The 15,102-nt window shown below is 39.3% G+C and overlaps 1 protein-coding gene across 2 annotated transcripts in view; it reads right to left on the reverse strand.

Annotated features, from left to right (window-relative positions):
• Window positions 1-15,102, reverse strand: part of col2a1b (collagen, type II, alpha 1b) — a 51,225-nt gene that overhangs the window by 11,463 nt on the left and 24,660 nt on the right. For both annotated transcript variants that reach the window (XM_030418631.1, XM_030418632.1), the window contains 17 exons: window positions 14,755-14,862; window positions 14,259-14,312; window positions 12,213-12,311; window positions 10,704-10,757; window positions 8,831-8,929; window positions 8,500-8,553; window positions 7,702-7,755; window positions 7,282-7,335; window positions 6,632-6,685; window positions 6,120-6,164; window positions 5,932-6,030; window positions 3,921-4,028; window positions 3,602-3,655; window positions 3,379-3,432; window positions 3,108-3,161; window positions 2,889-2,942; window positions 133-240 (listed from right to left, as the gene is read on the reverse strand). In XM_030418631.1, coding sequence (XP_030274491.1) covers window positions 133-240; window positions 2,889-2,942; window positions 3,108-3,161; window positions 3,379-3,432; window positions 3,602-3,655; window positions 3,921-4,028; window positions 5,932-6,030; window positions 6,120-6,164; window positions 6,632-6,685; window positions 7,282-7,335; window positions 7,702-7,755; window positions 8,500-8,553; window positions 8,831-8,929; window positions 10,704-10,757; window positions 12,213-12,311; window positions 14,259-14,312; window positions 14,755-14,862 — 1,206 coding nt within the window. The remainder of the gene's footprint in view (window positions 1-132; window positions 241-2,888; window positions 2,943-3,107; window positions 3,162-3,378; window positions 3,433-3,601; window positions 3,656-3,920; window positions 4,029-5,931; window positions 6,031-6,119; window positions 6,165-6,631; window positions 6,686-7,281; window positions 7,336-7,701; window positions 7,756-8,499; window positions 8,554-8,830; window positions 8,930-10,703; window positions 10,758-12,212; window positions 12,312-14,258; window positions 14,313-14,754; window positions 14,863-15,102) is intronic.

Below are 15,102 nucleotides of genomic sequence, written 5' to 3' on the forward strand. Positions count from 1 at the left end.
TTCTCTTGTACAATAACCTCACCGGGCTGTAAACATTCAAGGTTTTGCTAGAGCTCCGCATTATTTATGACTTAGGAAAAGCCATAAATAATACTGTTGGTTTCGTGTTAAAAAGTCAAGAGAGACACCCACCGCAGGTCCGGGGGCACCAGAAGGTCCTTGGGGTCCTGGTGCACCAGCGTCACCCTTCTGTCCGGCTTCTCCCTGCTCTCCCTTGATTCCAGGCTGACCATCGGCTCCCTAAAATTAGAGACAGAAACAGTTGGCTGTGTGTTTAGTACGACGTCTGACATTTAATTTTGGAACTACAGGTTAGTACATTTACAAGTCACTGACAATGTAATGTAAACATGCTTGTGAGTTGCATTATGGGAAATGTAGGATCCAAAACTGAGCAAGGACTAAAAGTTGAGGTTTCTTTTGCTTTTATTCTTTTTTTAATGTTTCTCTCAAGAGATTCCCAACTTCTGGAAAGTGCAGCACAAAATCACTGGTGTAACCCTTTAAGATGGAGAATGCACATAAGATATAATGCTTTAAATCACACTTTACACATTACAACCACTACACGTCATTCACCTGCGTAGAAGACTTTAACAAATATGGAACCTTTACTGTGACACTGTGTAATTATGTCACTATAAGAACAAATTATATTTTTCTTCCTCTTATAAATGATACATGAATTCAATCAAACACACTCAACCTCAATTTCACACTTAGGGGTTTGCTCATAAGACCATACTTGTCCTGGTGTGACCAGCAGGTTGTGGTCGCCGATGTTAGCAAACTTTAGATAGATACAGTTATTTAGAGTATGAGAGTGAGAGTTGAATCATTCATAAGTTAACTCAAAAGAGATATTTTCACATCATATCATATCTACTGTTATCCAACTTACACTATATGCACTATATGCACTATATGTTACTTTTAGTATATTTATTGTTTCACTTCTGTACATTTATTTCAAATTTGATTAATGCTGCCCATTGCTGTTCTTACTGTATTTTATTGTAAGTGACAAATATTTTTCTCACTTCAGTGGGAAAGAATTTTGCTTTTTCTACCATATATATGGGCATTTGGGGCATACCTTGTGGTGTTGGACTATAACAAACCTAAACAATATCTAGCCACGACTACTGAGCCAGGTCAGCGACTTTATGACTCTTCTTTACTGGCGCTACTGTTAAATGCATTTTAGAATTTACTATTACTGTGTAATGTGAGGTTGATCACAGTGGCTGATGCTTTACAAACGTTATAAACTTGCTTTAATACACCAAAAAGACCATACAATATTAAACATATATTTCACCATACAATACTCTACTAAACCATATTATGAACTATAAAAGAAAAAAAGCCTTATTTTTTCTTCTCCTTCCTTTTCTTGCACGCTGCTTCAACAGCAGTTAAAGTGTAGATGAGCAAAGTCAGATTTAAAAATATTTAGTGAAAGCCGCTGATGTTTTATGTAGCATCCATGTCTATTTTCAGTCTGTGTGGTGTCAGGCTGTGATGTTACAGTCTCCGAGCTGCGAACCAGAAGTGATTCAGACACCTTGTAGTGTTATTCATCCTGACATAAATTCAATAATTAATCGCAGCGCAACCTGGAGGGAAAGAAAGTTGATAAACTGTGTTGTCTCACAGAAATATTGACGAAGATCCTTTTGGAAGGATGCAGCTTATTAAAAACATTTATCTGATGTCTGCCAGGAGTCTAAACATGAGTGATGCAAAGTCTGACGAACTGTGAGCACTGTTTTCTTTCCACAGAATAACACGGCGGGGACAAGACACACATCAAGATAAAAAACGATTCACAGCGGCGTAAAGCAGAGGTACAGACAATTAGATATCAAAGTGTGTCCAGACAGTGGTGATAGAGAGATTTGAAAGATTTTCAAAGCTTCGGACACATTATTCAGGAAACAAAACACCAACTGGGTTTGGTGCCCTTTTTTTAATGCAGAGAAAAAAAATAGCTAAACTTGATCAGATTTTTTAATCAAGGGGTTGAGGTTATCTCTTTTATATCCAATGTGCTTCATTCCAGTAATTATGTATCAGATCTTTTGTATTTTTAATTACAGAGGAGTTACGAACAGCTATGCTTAATATCTAACTGACCAACTTACTTGTTTGTAAAAGTGTGTGACTTTTTGTATTTTAAGGTTCAGTTCATGTAAGTCTATTTTTTATTACAACTGGATTTTAACGTTATATACTGAGTGTTATTCAGTCAAGCGTAGGAGCACCTTCTGGACTTAAATTAGTTCGCTGGAGGTGCTTTTTGGATAGAGACGCATGTAGACATAAATATCACAAGAACACTCCAAGGCACCAAACCATTCTAAAGCCTTTACTTTCCCGGCATGATCGTGTCAAAAGTTTTGACTCCTTGACTTTTCGTAATGATGAAACACACTGGAGTTTGTTTTTTTAAGATCACTGTTATCCCAGGATAACAAAAAAGTTTCGTTTTTTTTAGAGTGCTTTGGAGGTTTTAAAAACTAATTTTATCCTATTTAGCCATATTTAAAAAGCCGAGCTGTTGGTTTAATTTTAAGATCACAAAAGGTGAAGTAGTGGATGATGGACTTTCGTTTACTGGATTGACTCAATGTTCGTTTACAGTGAGATCATTGACAACTATCTGTAGAATTAGCTCACAATTATCATACATATTTATGACTAGAAAAGAGGAGTACAGGACACTTTTGAAAAAAAGTCAGCTCTCTTAACCTTGAAGTCCAGACGTGAGACACGACTGCGGGGCCACAGAGTACATGTCCTGACATTTAGTCAATGGCCCTGGAGTCATGCTCTTCAGACTCCAGCAGAGATAAGAGCTGGTCAGTGTTGTTATGTTTACTTACAGGGGGTCCAGCAAATCCAGCAGGCCCAGGAGGTCCAGTCTCACCCCTGTCGCCCTGAAGATGAAAAACTCAGAGGTCAGTTCAGGTGGCAGTGCTCTAAAACAAAAACTACTATTTATTATTTTCCATCTCAAAAGAAAGCCCGGTCAAACTGACTATAATGGGATGGCAATAACAAGCTACAGGAATGCACTAAATTCATATTTCTGTGACACTTACAGGAGCACCGCGGGTACCAGGAGCTCCAGAAGGACCAGCAGGACCAGATTCACCCTGTGAGAATATAGATGAACATCAGCAACACAGACGAACACAGCTGGATGATGCCCCAATAAGAAAACGATTTACAGTATAAACACAGAAATCAGATAAGCTCAGACAGGCACGGACATTCAAATTCAGCTCAACACCACTCTTAATTAACAACCTTTCAAAACACATTAAAGATAACTTGCCACTAACGATTACAATTAAATGATAAAACACTCACCTTTTCGCCGTTGGGACCACCAGGACCAGGAGGACCGATGGGACCAGTGAGACCCTGAGACAGGAAACAGCAAAAGTTTGAGATCAGCTTCTATTTTTGCAAAAACCAAAGGACTTTATCTCTCTTTAGATTAAAAAGGATCGAACATTTCTGATAACTTCTGCCTGATTCAACACCGACAAACTCTTGCTTGAGAAAAACAAAATGGCAGAAAACCACTCACTCGAGCACCGTCTTTGCCAGAAGCACCCTCAGGTCCTTTCTCTCCAATATCACCCTGTGAGGATAAACAAAAAAATAGAGACAATTCAAAAAGATGGTAACTGGTAGCTTGTTAGCTCCATGTAAGTTACATATTTGTTCTTGATTAGTCATAATAGTAATAATATTGTACAGTATGTTTTCACAGTGTGAAGTGAGGTTTGATAATTATTAATGAATCAATAGTTGCATGCATGCTAAAATGCTTGCTAATAAGCATTTATTGTTAATTTTACTCATCAACTGTAAATATTAAAGACTTTGTCCACAGCAAGGCTTACTCTGTCTCCTTTGGGTCCAGGAATGCCGGCGGATCCTCTCTCTCCAGGCATACCCTGCAGTCCAGGGGGTCCCTGAGCTCCGGCAGTGCCAGCAGGTCCGATGGCTCCCTGTCATGGAGCAGAAACAAATGAGGCGGATGTGATACAGAGACAGTCACAAACAGGAAAGAACCTCAGGGTTACTGTGTACTGAATATCTGTGAAAGCATGAATATTTCTGTTGTCTTATGTCAGACCGCTTTATGTTTATTTATACAGAAACACAAAAGTAGTGCTGTCACAGAGTGAGAACACATCTAGTAATTCAACAAAAGAGGCCAAAGCTCATATTTGTCTCTGCACGCTCCGTTGGACTGTAACACTGCAAAAAAACAGATAATTTCAATATCATTCTCCTGACACAGGTTGTTCACTTGCTGGATTCAAACAAACTTTTACCAACTTGAACAAGAGCCGAGCGAAGTGCAGAAAACACAATCGAATAAAAATACCTCAAAGTCACATGTTTCTTTTGATTTTACGTCTCCAACTTTTATTCTGTATTTCAAGTAGAACTGGGAGTTTTATAAAGACAAAATTTGTATTCCAAATATCAAAAGACAAGATAAAGAAAGGGAAAGTCAGACTTTGATTTTTTTTAAGTGGCTCCAGCAGGCCCACTCATGGTCAAAAATGTTTCGGGCTTATCAGCCTCAGACTGGGAGATGAGATGCACAAAAACACCACCTGCTGCTCCTGCTGCTGTATCCGCAGTCATTAAGTTGTAACCACGGGGCTCACACAGCCACAACGTTCGCTGTGAATACATTCAGACTGGATTTTTACTGACGGGGGGCACATGTGGAATTTAGTCCTTGTTACAAATCGTTATGCATGTTGCTCAGAATCGAGCTTCACCCTCCACAAACTGTCCGCTCATCCGTCCTCCATCACACTCGTGTCAGCTCTCTAATCCTCATCCTCTCTATCCACTCCTGTCTGACCTTAAGGGAAAAAGAAACCTGTTAACTGGGATTAAAATCTGACCAGATAACAAACCCAAAGTGAGGACGGAAGCCGCTTTGAGTTCTTCTGCCACTCACAGTGCAGTTGGCTGGAGTTTGTTGATAGCTGATAAGCGAGTGACCGTCTACTGTAGCTGGATAGGAACTTAGTGGAGCTATCAGTTGTGTAGAAATATCGTATTTCACTTTAAAATATGGTATTCGATGCGCGTAAAGAATCAAATTGTGGTAATAATGCAGTCTTCCATTCAAATTATAAATATACAGGGTTTCCCAATGTGTTTTTAGGGGAGGTCAAGACTGGATCCCATATAATATGCAGCATAATATCATGAAAAATGATACTGTTTAACAAAATCCTATAAAAATACTATATCCTGATGTGTGTGTACGGTATGTATTCTTGTACTATGTATGACTGTGCACGTTTATATACATACTAGATATAAACTGTATGTTCATTTGTATGTTCATAATTTTCTATAATTATTATAATTATAAGCTTGACCAGTGGTTTCTCAATTTCTTCTTAGGTTGTCTTAACTGAACAAAGTTAATAATCAAAATTTGACATAACTTCGCTTGTAACCCCTCCGATTAAACCTCTGATCCCTGCTGGGTGTCTCGGTCCCTAGGTGTGGACACCACTTAGTTTACCAGCGCACTGACAACATCACAACTTTTACCTTTAGAAAAAGCTATTTCATATATCAAATACCACACTGGATGCTATCTACAGACTAAATTGATCTTGGTGGCTTACCATCTCCAGTAAGCAGTTTGTTGGGGAAAACACTGGATGCCTCCTGCACAGCTCAACTCACAAACGCCTGAGGTGATTATTATTTAATCACACGCTCGCATTAATGTGGTGCTGCTGTATGTGATAAGACTGAATCTGAAAAAAACTGGCTGTAGTCCCACAGCAGTACATTTTCCAGTGGTGTGAGGTGATAATAATTTGAAAATCTGTCTTTTCTTTGTTTTAGACCGAATGCTGGACTCACCTTGGGTCCGTCAGTTCCAGGAGTTCCAGGCAGACCTCTCGGTCCCTGCAGACCCTGAGGGCCGGCAGCTCCTCTCTCTCCGGGGAAACCACGCTCTCCCTGTGCGGTGACACGGCGACAATCAGCAGCGTGTCTAATAATCACTCTGTGAAATGAGTCGTGAGGTTTAATAAAGACTCTCAACTTACTCTGGGTCCAGTAGCACCAGCAGCTCCGGCCTCTCCAGGAACACCCTGGGAGGAGAAAATGAGGAGTTAAAATGAATGAGGGAGCTGTACTACTGATATGTTTAGTTATAGTACAGACCGGGTAACAGCAGCGGCCAAGTCAACTCTACATTATTAGTGAGACGGAGAGATTTTCAAGCTTTAATATAAAAACATAGACTGACACTTACGAGAAAATGGACCTGGTAAACAACATCTCACTTTTACAGTCACAGTTTTACGGAAATGATCTGAACAGTAAGATGACTGTGGAAATAAATAACAGCTAGTTAAAGCAAGATGCTTTTACAGTATAAAACAACATGACAGGTATCCGATACTAACACTGGCAGGGCTGAGAGTGAAAGAATCGCTACATTGTGAAGTCATTTGGATAAAAGCTTCCATCAGATTACTTGGGAGCAGGTTCTTTTAGTAATTGCTTTGATAGAGCTATGAGTTTGCAGTACATTTCACCTTAGAAGCGCACTCACCTGGTCTCCAGGCTTGCCTCCCTCACCAGGGGGGCCAGGAGGTCCAGGTAGACCCTGAAGAACAGGAAAGAAACATTATGGAAAAACAAATATTGAGTCAGGAATAAAAAATGGGAACTGTATCCTTCATCTGTGATCATCAGGAAAAGGATTCTTAAATAAGCCCCTTTCAACTCGTTAACCATCCCCCCCTTCTTCAAGCCCCTAATATTTGTTAAAAATACTTGTCACTTAGTCACTTTAAAATGTAATCTTACTGTAATGTTCAATTATTGTGTATTGTGTATGTATTGTTGAGCATGTTGAAGGCTGTTCAGTGACATTTTTCCAAAGACGAATTTCCATTTTATGTGAATTTAATGAGGATTAAGGTAATCTGAATGCGTACAATCTCACAAACAGCAACACATCAGCAGATGATGCGTAACGAATTATTAAGATAAAATGTTGTTAACAGTCAAAATACAAGAATCAGGTCAGTCTGTATTGATCTTCATTCAGCTGAGTAAGAGATACACCGACTAATGTTGATTTTGTAAGCCTTAAAAAGTAAAAAACAGCAACATAATCACTACCACACTTACAGTTCTATTTACACATAGCTGTATTCATTCATAAACAGGTGATTTAAGATAAAAGGTCAGACTCACCTGGAAACCTGAGGGACCAGGCTGTCCTTGCTCTCCTCTCTCGCCAGCGGGGCCCTAAACAGAAAAAAATACATAATCACAATTAACTTCTATCATGAACTGAATGTCAGGAATTTTACATTTTGATGTGTAAGACTGTGGGAAAATGTATCTTTGTTTCTGTCTTTGTAAAACAGCGTCTGGATAATTTCAGGTTAAACAGCTTTTTTTCTTGCATTTAGACGAAAACTTCAAAACAAGTTTGAATCCGTGATGACATCTTACAACGTCCAGACATTTGTGTCAAGGACTTTGACAGAGCGATCTTCGAGACAGTCTGGGAAATAGAGATACCGAGGGCTGCTTCTAAGTGCAGACTGAGATAATATCAGTGTTGAAGGTATATAAAAGTGGGATGGGGGGGGGGGCAGAGATACGTACAGCTGGGCCGGGGGGTCCAGCAGGGCCGGTTTCTCCATCTTTGCCGGGCAGACCCTGCGGAGAGGGAGGAGGAGATCGAGGAAGGAGGAGGGGAGGGGGGACAGGGGAGGCAGGACAAACAGATAGATATCAACAGTTAAGCCAAAGGTGATGCTATTAAGTAGACAGACATCTGATAGCTATAATTGAGCTCTTGAACAAGCTGGAAGCTGAACTGCAGAAAACAACAGGAGATCAATAGTGAGTCACAGTAGCCAGAAAAAAAAAAACAGAAGAAAAAAGATTAATCATTTGGATATTATGACTATCATGAAAACATGTTGATGCTACTCCTGCAGCTAAATGTATTTTTCTGATCTTTCAGTAGCGTTTTCTCTCTATTGTAACACTAAAAACATCACCATAAGACACTTATCATTCATTATAAGTAACATCTATAATGGTTTATGACTGTTAATATAGTGAATAAGAGGGCATTAGGTGTGTTTATGAGCATTATGAATGACTTATAATTCATTACAAATGGGGTCTTCTCAGAAAGTGTCATCGAGGTCGGTGATTTTCATCTCACTGATGTTATACATCTGGCAAATAATGTTAGAAAAGCTGTAAATTAATATCTATATATTTTGAAATCAGTTTATCAGTAAGATAATAAATTGACTTTGGAATGTTACACAATGGAAACAAGCTGATAACAACTAACTAACTTTTGTATTTTTAAATTAAAGCAGATGACAGATTCATGTTGGTGTCAGGAGTAGATGATAAAAGGCAGTGAAAGGTGCAGTTACTCACTCTCAGTCCAGGAGCTCCACCCAGTCCTTTCTCACCAGACTTGCCGGGCTCACCCTAATCACAACAGAGACAAAATGCAGCGGTTAGTCACAGGACCGTGGCTGGTTCAGTCCTGCCTCTATTTCAGGAGGAGAGATGGTGCATATCAAATGGAGTTAAATTGTCCAGCAGTTGTTGCTGAAGGTGTGTAGTTTTTATTTCTGACTCACACATGTATTTTTAGTACGGACAATAAAAAAACAAAACAGGTAGAAAACTGTGCCGGATAACAATTTTAGCTTGGTTATGCAGTCACATGCTTCTTATTATTGTTTTTTATATTAGTACTCACAGTTGCACCCTTTGGTCCGGGGAATCCCATGACACCAGGCTGACCACGGGCTCCCTGTGGGCCGGGGGGTCCTGGGCGACCGTCCTCACCAGCACCTCCCTAGAAAAAAATAAGCATCCAGTTGTGTAATCTACAGGATATAAAATATGTGTCTGATAGTGGGGGGTAATTGTTCCAACAATGAAAAATGCGGTTCCACGGTTGGATTTAGACTGAAATCAGGAAAGGAGAAGAGTAAGTCCCCCCAGGATCTGGTCATAATTGGGTCTTGAGTTTAAGATTGGTGTCTAGCAGCGAAATGTCCAGCGTGGCCCAAGGGTATGCAACAGTTACTCAATGTGTTGAAATTTTCATTGCTCCTGACCAGATAAACCCCTCAGGGGTAAACTGGAGGGAAAGCCAGGAAGGAAAGAAATACAGATGAAATAGTCTGTCAATCATTATCAGGCTGACCAGCTGCCAGTCAATCAACACGTGAAATCCTGCTTAAAACTGTCAGTGAGCCATAATGTTTTAATGAAACACAGTCCCCGAAAAGCAAACATGTAAACGTACGTTCATATATCCGGTATAAGAACATGGAAATATGAATTAAAAAGTGTAATCACGGGTGTAAAGACCTGTCACTCAGTTAGAAAATGGATTTGAGGGAAGGAATCTGCCTTTTTATATTCAGTGGGTCTGGGAGGTGATGCTGCTATTAATTTGGAGAAAGTAGTCAGTGTTGGAACGTAACATTTTTTTTGTGCAATTTTGAGATACTTTTTACCTTACTCCTTTATACTTCAACTTTGCTGCATTTGGGAGTAAAATACTGTTCTTTTTACTCGACTACATCAATAGATTCACTTTAGTTACTTGCAACTGTACAGATTTCGCGCTGCCTCCGAAAAAAACCCCACTGATTCCAGTCATTTAAAAAAATACTGAGTATGGGATCCACTATACAGTATGTACATTACAAGTAGTTTTATATATGGTTTACCTCAATTGTACTTTTGATTCTTGAGTACATTAATTGCAAGGAAATTACTTTTTAATACTTAAGCACATGTTATATCAGATACTTTAAGACTTTTACTCAAGTGCTATTCATATGAGTGACTTTCAGTTTTACCAAAGCAATATTATAACACAATATCTACACTTTAACTATAGTATGACAAAACAAATAAATAACCTGATCATCATTTTCTATGGATGTCCCAAACTACTCTCCCATGACGGCTGACAGATGCAGATAAAATGAAACACATGTAACTCTGGCAGTGATTACGACTGTGACTATGTATTATCACTGTCATATACCCTTGAGTTGGTTTTGAAACGACAACATCATAACTGTTTATTTTGGTCTGTTTCTATACATTCAGTCTGCATTTGTATTAAAAGATCTTCATTTTCATTGATCTGCTATTCATTTTGTTTGTTGGAGGGAGGCTGTGCTCCTCTAAGTCAATTTTTAAAAAAAGAAATGGATTTGATTGAAAAAACCCTGGATTAACAGCTATTACGAACAATAGGCGCCTCGACAGACAACTTGGATGAGAGAACGCCGGTGCTTTTGACGATGTCACTTTAAAAAAAAACTGAGACACTCGAGCCTGTTAGAAGCACAAACACCACTGGGGGATGAGCCTGCAGGATAATGGGTGGATAAATCTCCTGCAATTCAATTTGATGAAACCATTTATCAGTCATTACGCGATGAGAGCACATTTACTGAAATTACAAGCCTCTCCTGGCTTAGCCCACACGTGATATTACAAAAGAATAAAAAAAACAAAAAACACAGCCGCTCATGCTAAGTGAGGAGACATGCTGCGTGTTTGTTTTTATCGATTTACAAAGGCGCAAGATAAAGTGCACTTACTGAGGGTCCGACTTTGCCTTGAGGACCGGCGTCGCCAGGGCGTCCAGTCAGGCCCTGTCAAGAGAACAGAGACACAGATGAGTCATCGGACATCTTTATACAGACATGTGTGCTTGAGAAAGGTGGGAACATATGGCATGGTGGGAATTCACACCTCTGATTGGCTCTGTGTGTAACAAACAACAGTTCAACACCTCGTGATGGAAATGAATAAGAACTAAATCATTAATGGGAGAAAACATGTCAGGCTGTGGATGTTGATAGAATCTCTACAGGGGCTTCCTATGACTTCCTCCAAAGCGACTGTACACAAATATTAACAGCCACTTGTGCTGCTTAGAAGAAATTATGTACAAGATGGACGGACGTGCAAATGCTTTCCAGGAAAAAACACAAATCTCTAGAGTTGGTGACTGTGACTTTTTCAGATAAGATGAGGGATTAGCCCTGGAGTCGCTTTTTCTAAAGTCTAAAAGGTTATTTCAGCTCAGGTTTAGAGATTTAAAATTGCTCCAGGAAAAACTCTTCCTATGTTAAACATCAAATTCTCTTTACAGATCTGTTTGAGCTAGGGCATTCATGCCTCCAGCATTTTAGTAGCTATCAACTAATCCTACTAAAAGTAGTGGAATATTTGATTAATAGCTGGACATTCATTATATTCTCATCACCCAATAATGATCAAATCTTGATCATCTAAAACGCAGGTTGGAAAATGAAGAAAAAAACTAGCCCGCTCCTCATCTCTGCTCGAGGCTACATTAGCCGCTACTAACACAAGCCACGGAATTCTCCAACAAAACTATTGGTGGTTGTGTTGCATCGTGGGTAATATATATGCCACATAATACTCTGGAAAAATCTGTGTGTAGTAAAAATGTGATACTTCTGGTTCTGCTGCCTTGAAGAAAGAAAAAAACTATCAATCGTGAATCAGACCATCAATTCTAAATCTGAGGAATTCTCTTTTAAAAGGTGCAATATATAAGAATTTTAGTTCAAAGCTCCTGTGTTAGTGGTGTAACAATCCCCGAGTGACCCAAACTCCCAGTCCAGACTGCCACCTTCACTGTTCACTTAGCTAACTAGCCAAAGCAGCCTACTTTACATTCAATAGGCGGCCAATTCTTACATATTGCACCTTTAACAGGATACCAGGGTTGCAAAATGGAAATTAAAAGATGAGGGTGTTTATTCTTTCAGATAGAATCTAATGGGGGAAAAAATGCAGTCGCTTGCATTGTAGGGAATAAAGAATCCATTAATTTTTGTATGTGCTCCTCCTCCAGCAACAAATTAGAACTGTCCCTGACCTGCAGCTAGATCATGATTTGTTTATTATTACCACAACCATATTATCCTTAATAAAAAAGGGGCAATCAGGTAAAAAAGTGTAACTATTAAGAACTAGAAATTCTTAATTCACCGTATTTCTCTATACTTTACAACATATTTCTGCAGACCAGCGACATCAGGATCTATGCTCTTAAAGATTAGAGTAGTGCTTACTCTGGCACCAGGCAGACCGGGCTCTCCAGGGCGGCCAGGGTCGCCGTTGGCACCCTTGGGACCGCTGGCACCAGCGGGTCCACGCTCACCAGGGGCTCCCTGTGTTAGGAGAGAGAGGATAAAAACAGTCAGTCAATCACTTAGAAGGTGACACTTCAATTCTCAAAGCTCGGAGGAAATACGTTTCCCTTTTAATAGTGTGAAGGAGTTTTATTGAACCACTGGAGATGAGAAGATTCAATTCTGACAGATTCATTTTAGGATAAATGAAACTGTGCAGGGGGAGATAATGTGAAATGAGATGCTGGCTGTGCTGATGTGGGCCATATAGGCGTGACGGGTTTCTAAGCTATGCTGCCATCTTGTGGCCACACGGTGGAGTTAAACGCATCACCGCTGCTTGCACATGAGCTTCAGAGGAGGCGTCTTCACTGGAAATATGATTGATCATTTCCCTCTTCAGTAAAGATGCTGATCTGAGTTCAGTTTGACCTTTCCCCGGGATGCACCTGATCAAACACATTATTTAAAAAATGGCGCAACACTTTGTGCAATTTAGCTTGATTTCAAAATTATTATGACTTAATGAGGCGTGAAATTATACTTTGGGAAATGCCCCCGGGACGATGAGTCAGTAAGATGCTCAGTGAAATGATTCGAAAAAAAGTATGTCGAGGTCTTTATTCAGTTTTTTTGTTGGCCCTTTGAACACACTGTGGTCGGATTATACTAATGACTCACGCTTTTAATTCATTCCGAAATTCTCACTTCTAAATGAGAAACTCAGCACTGTGCATGCTTTTATATGCTAAATACCTGCGTCTATGAATACCTACGTTTATCTGATAGATTTATTAAAGTTACAGCTATGAAAACGCGCAGCCTTTCGTCTTGTCTTTCAAAATGAGCAACCTCACTACATCGGTGACACATTGTGTTGAGAAAGTGAATGTTTCACAGCAAGATATCCATTTTGATCTACGACAAACATTGCAATACAGCTATGTATGTATAAAATCTTAGATACTGATACTGTACTTGGTACTTTAGAGCTGTTTAAGGAATGCTTGTATGAATTTGAAACATGTCTGAAAATATTTCATAAACACTATTTCGCAAGGCCTTTTCACCTTATTGTCACAGCAGGTCTTTCACCTATATATGCACGCATTATTATAAGATAGACTGAACATAAGCTGAATTTTATTACCAGATATGGTAATATAGATATATAAACAAAATGAATATGTTTCATACTTTGTTACTGCTACTTGCACTTCATCTATTGGGGTACATTTCTTAATGATGCAGTGACGCAGCTTGAGGCCAAGTTGTTCCCCTGATCTCACTGCTAAATTACAGATACATTGAAAAACTTCCATGGCAGAAAATAGTAAAACTTTATCGGCTAAGAAAACCTTCAGAAACTGCCTAATATCTCATGCCCAGTCTAAACAATTTAATGAGACAAAACGGCGTCTGCATTGAATCTAAAAACTATATAAAGATCGCCTCATGTCAGTTTGTAAAAATCTAGAGGAGACACTTGAAACTGAAGAGATTTTGTTTCTAAACAATATAATTAACAACAAAACAAGTATAAATGTCTGTCAATTGTCATATTCTGCAGAGACCAACAATGTGAGGCAGGTTTACAGTTAAGAGCCGTGTCTTTTTCCATGGCTGGATTTAAAGGGTACCGAGTCAAACAGAGTTAAATTAAATTAGACGCTGTGGTGATTTAATTGTTGTGGTATGAGTCCTACAGTGTGTGACAACACTGTGATTAGGTGGTTCAGAAATGTTATTTTTCTCTCTGCAGCAGTCAAAAGCAAACAGAAAACCAGTGAGAATAGTGGCGCATGTTGCTCCTAACAGCAATTTCTAAATGCAATAAGGCAGCAGATGGATTACATTAATTGTCAGTTTCACAGATTTACACCAATGACTACTGACGCATCAGCTGCATCCATTTATTTGTCTCTTCCCTCCTCTGCCTGCTTCCTCTAAAAGCATCCATGTTTACTGTTGACGGTTAAAACTCACCTTGAGACCAGCCAGACCATCTTGACCAGGGAAACCACGGTTACCGGGGGCTCCCTGGAGAGAAAACACAAAACCAGAGTTATGATTATGAAAGCAATATCGAAGTCACAGATTTTCATATCGCTCCTCAAACAGGTTCCCTGTTGCCAAATAAAATGAGGAACAGTGTAATTCTATAAAAATTTTATTTGTTTGAAATTAACCTCGTTAAAAGTATCGAAACAGTTTCACTCTCAAGACCATTATCTGCAAATGTGCATTATACACACATATGCAATCCATCACTGATTCAACAGCAACAAAAACGTTCATGTACAAATCTTGTGTGACAAAATATTCTGATACAAATCGATCACCTAAATGTGTATGTTTTTTCTTTTTTCTTTCCAGTATTCAATCTCGAGATTGACTTTTACATGTACGTGTTTTTGCCTGTCGAGTTCAGCCTTAAGGTATAAAATAACAGATTTTTTTTTTACACCGAGATGTTACTCACTCTCTCTCCAGGTGGTCCGAGTGGTCCAGCAGCACCAGGCTCACCTCGGGGTCCTCTCTTTCCTTCTTCTCCCTGTGGGCCATGAGGTCCCTGAAGACCAGCTGGTCCCTGTAGAACACATCAGTAACAGACCAGGTTATAACAGGAAGAGTGGAAGACTTCAAAATAAAGAGGAATGAAATGTATATTAATGACTTCTAGGGAGAAAAGCTCCATTCTATTTAGACCACATGTGAAACATTCTGATAATTCAATTTTATGTATCAGTACCTTAAGTGTCTGCTATCCTCAGTTAATTATCTGGGTCTGCGCTTACATAAAATATCCTTTCGGGGGTTTTAGCTGTGT

This window comes from Sparus aurata, chromosome 6, assembly GCF_900880675.1.
Source record: "Sparus aurata chromosome 6, fSpaAur1.1, whole genome shotgun sequence".
In the NCBI taxonomy this organism is placed as follows: Eukaryota; Metazoa; Chordata; class Actinopteri; order Spariformes; family Sparidae; genus Sparus; species Sparus aurata.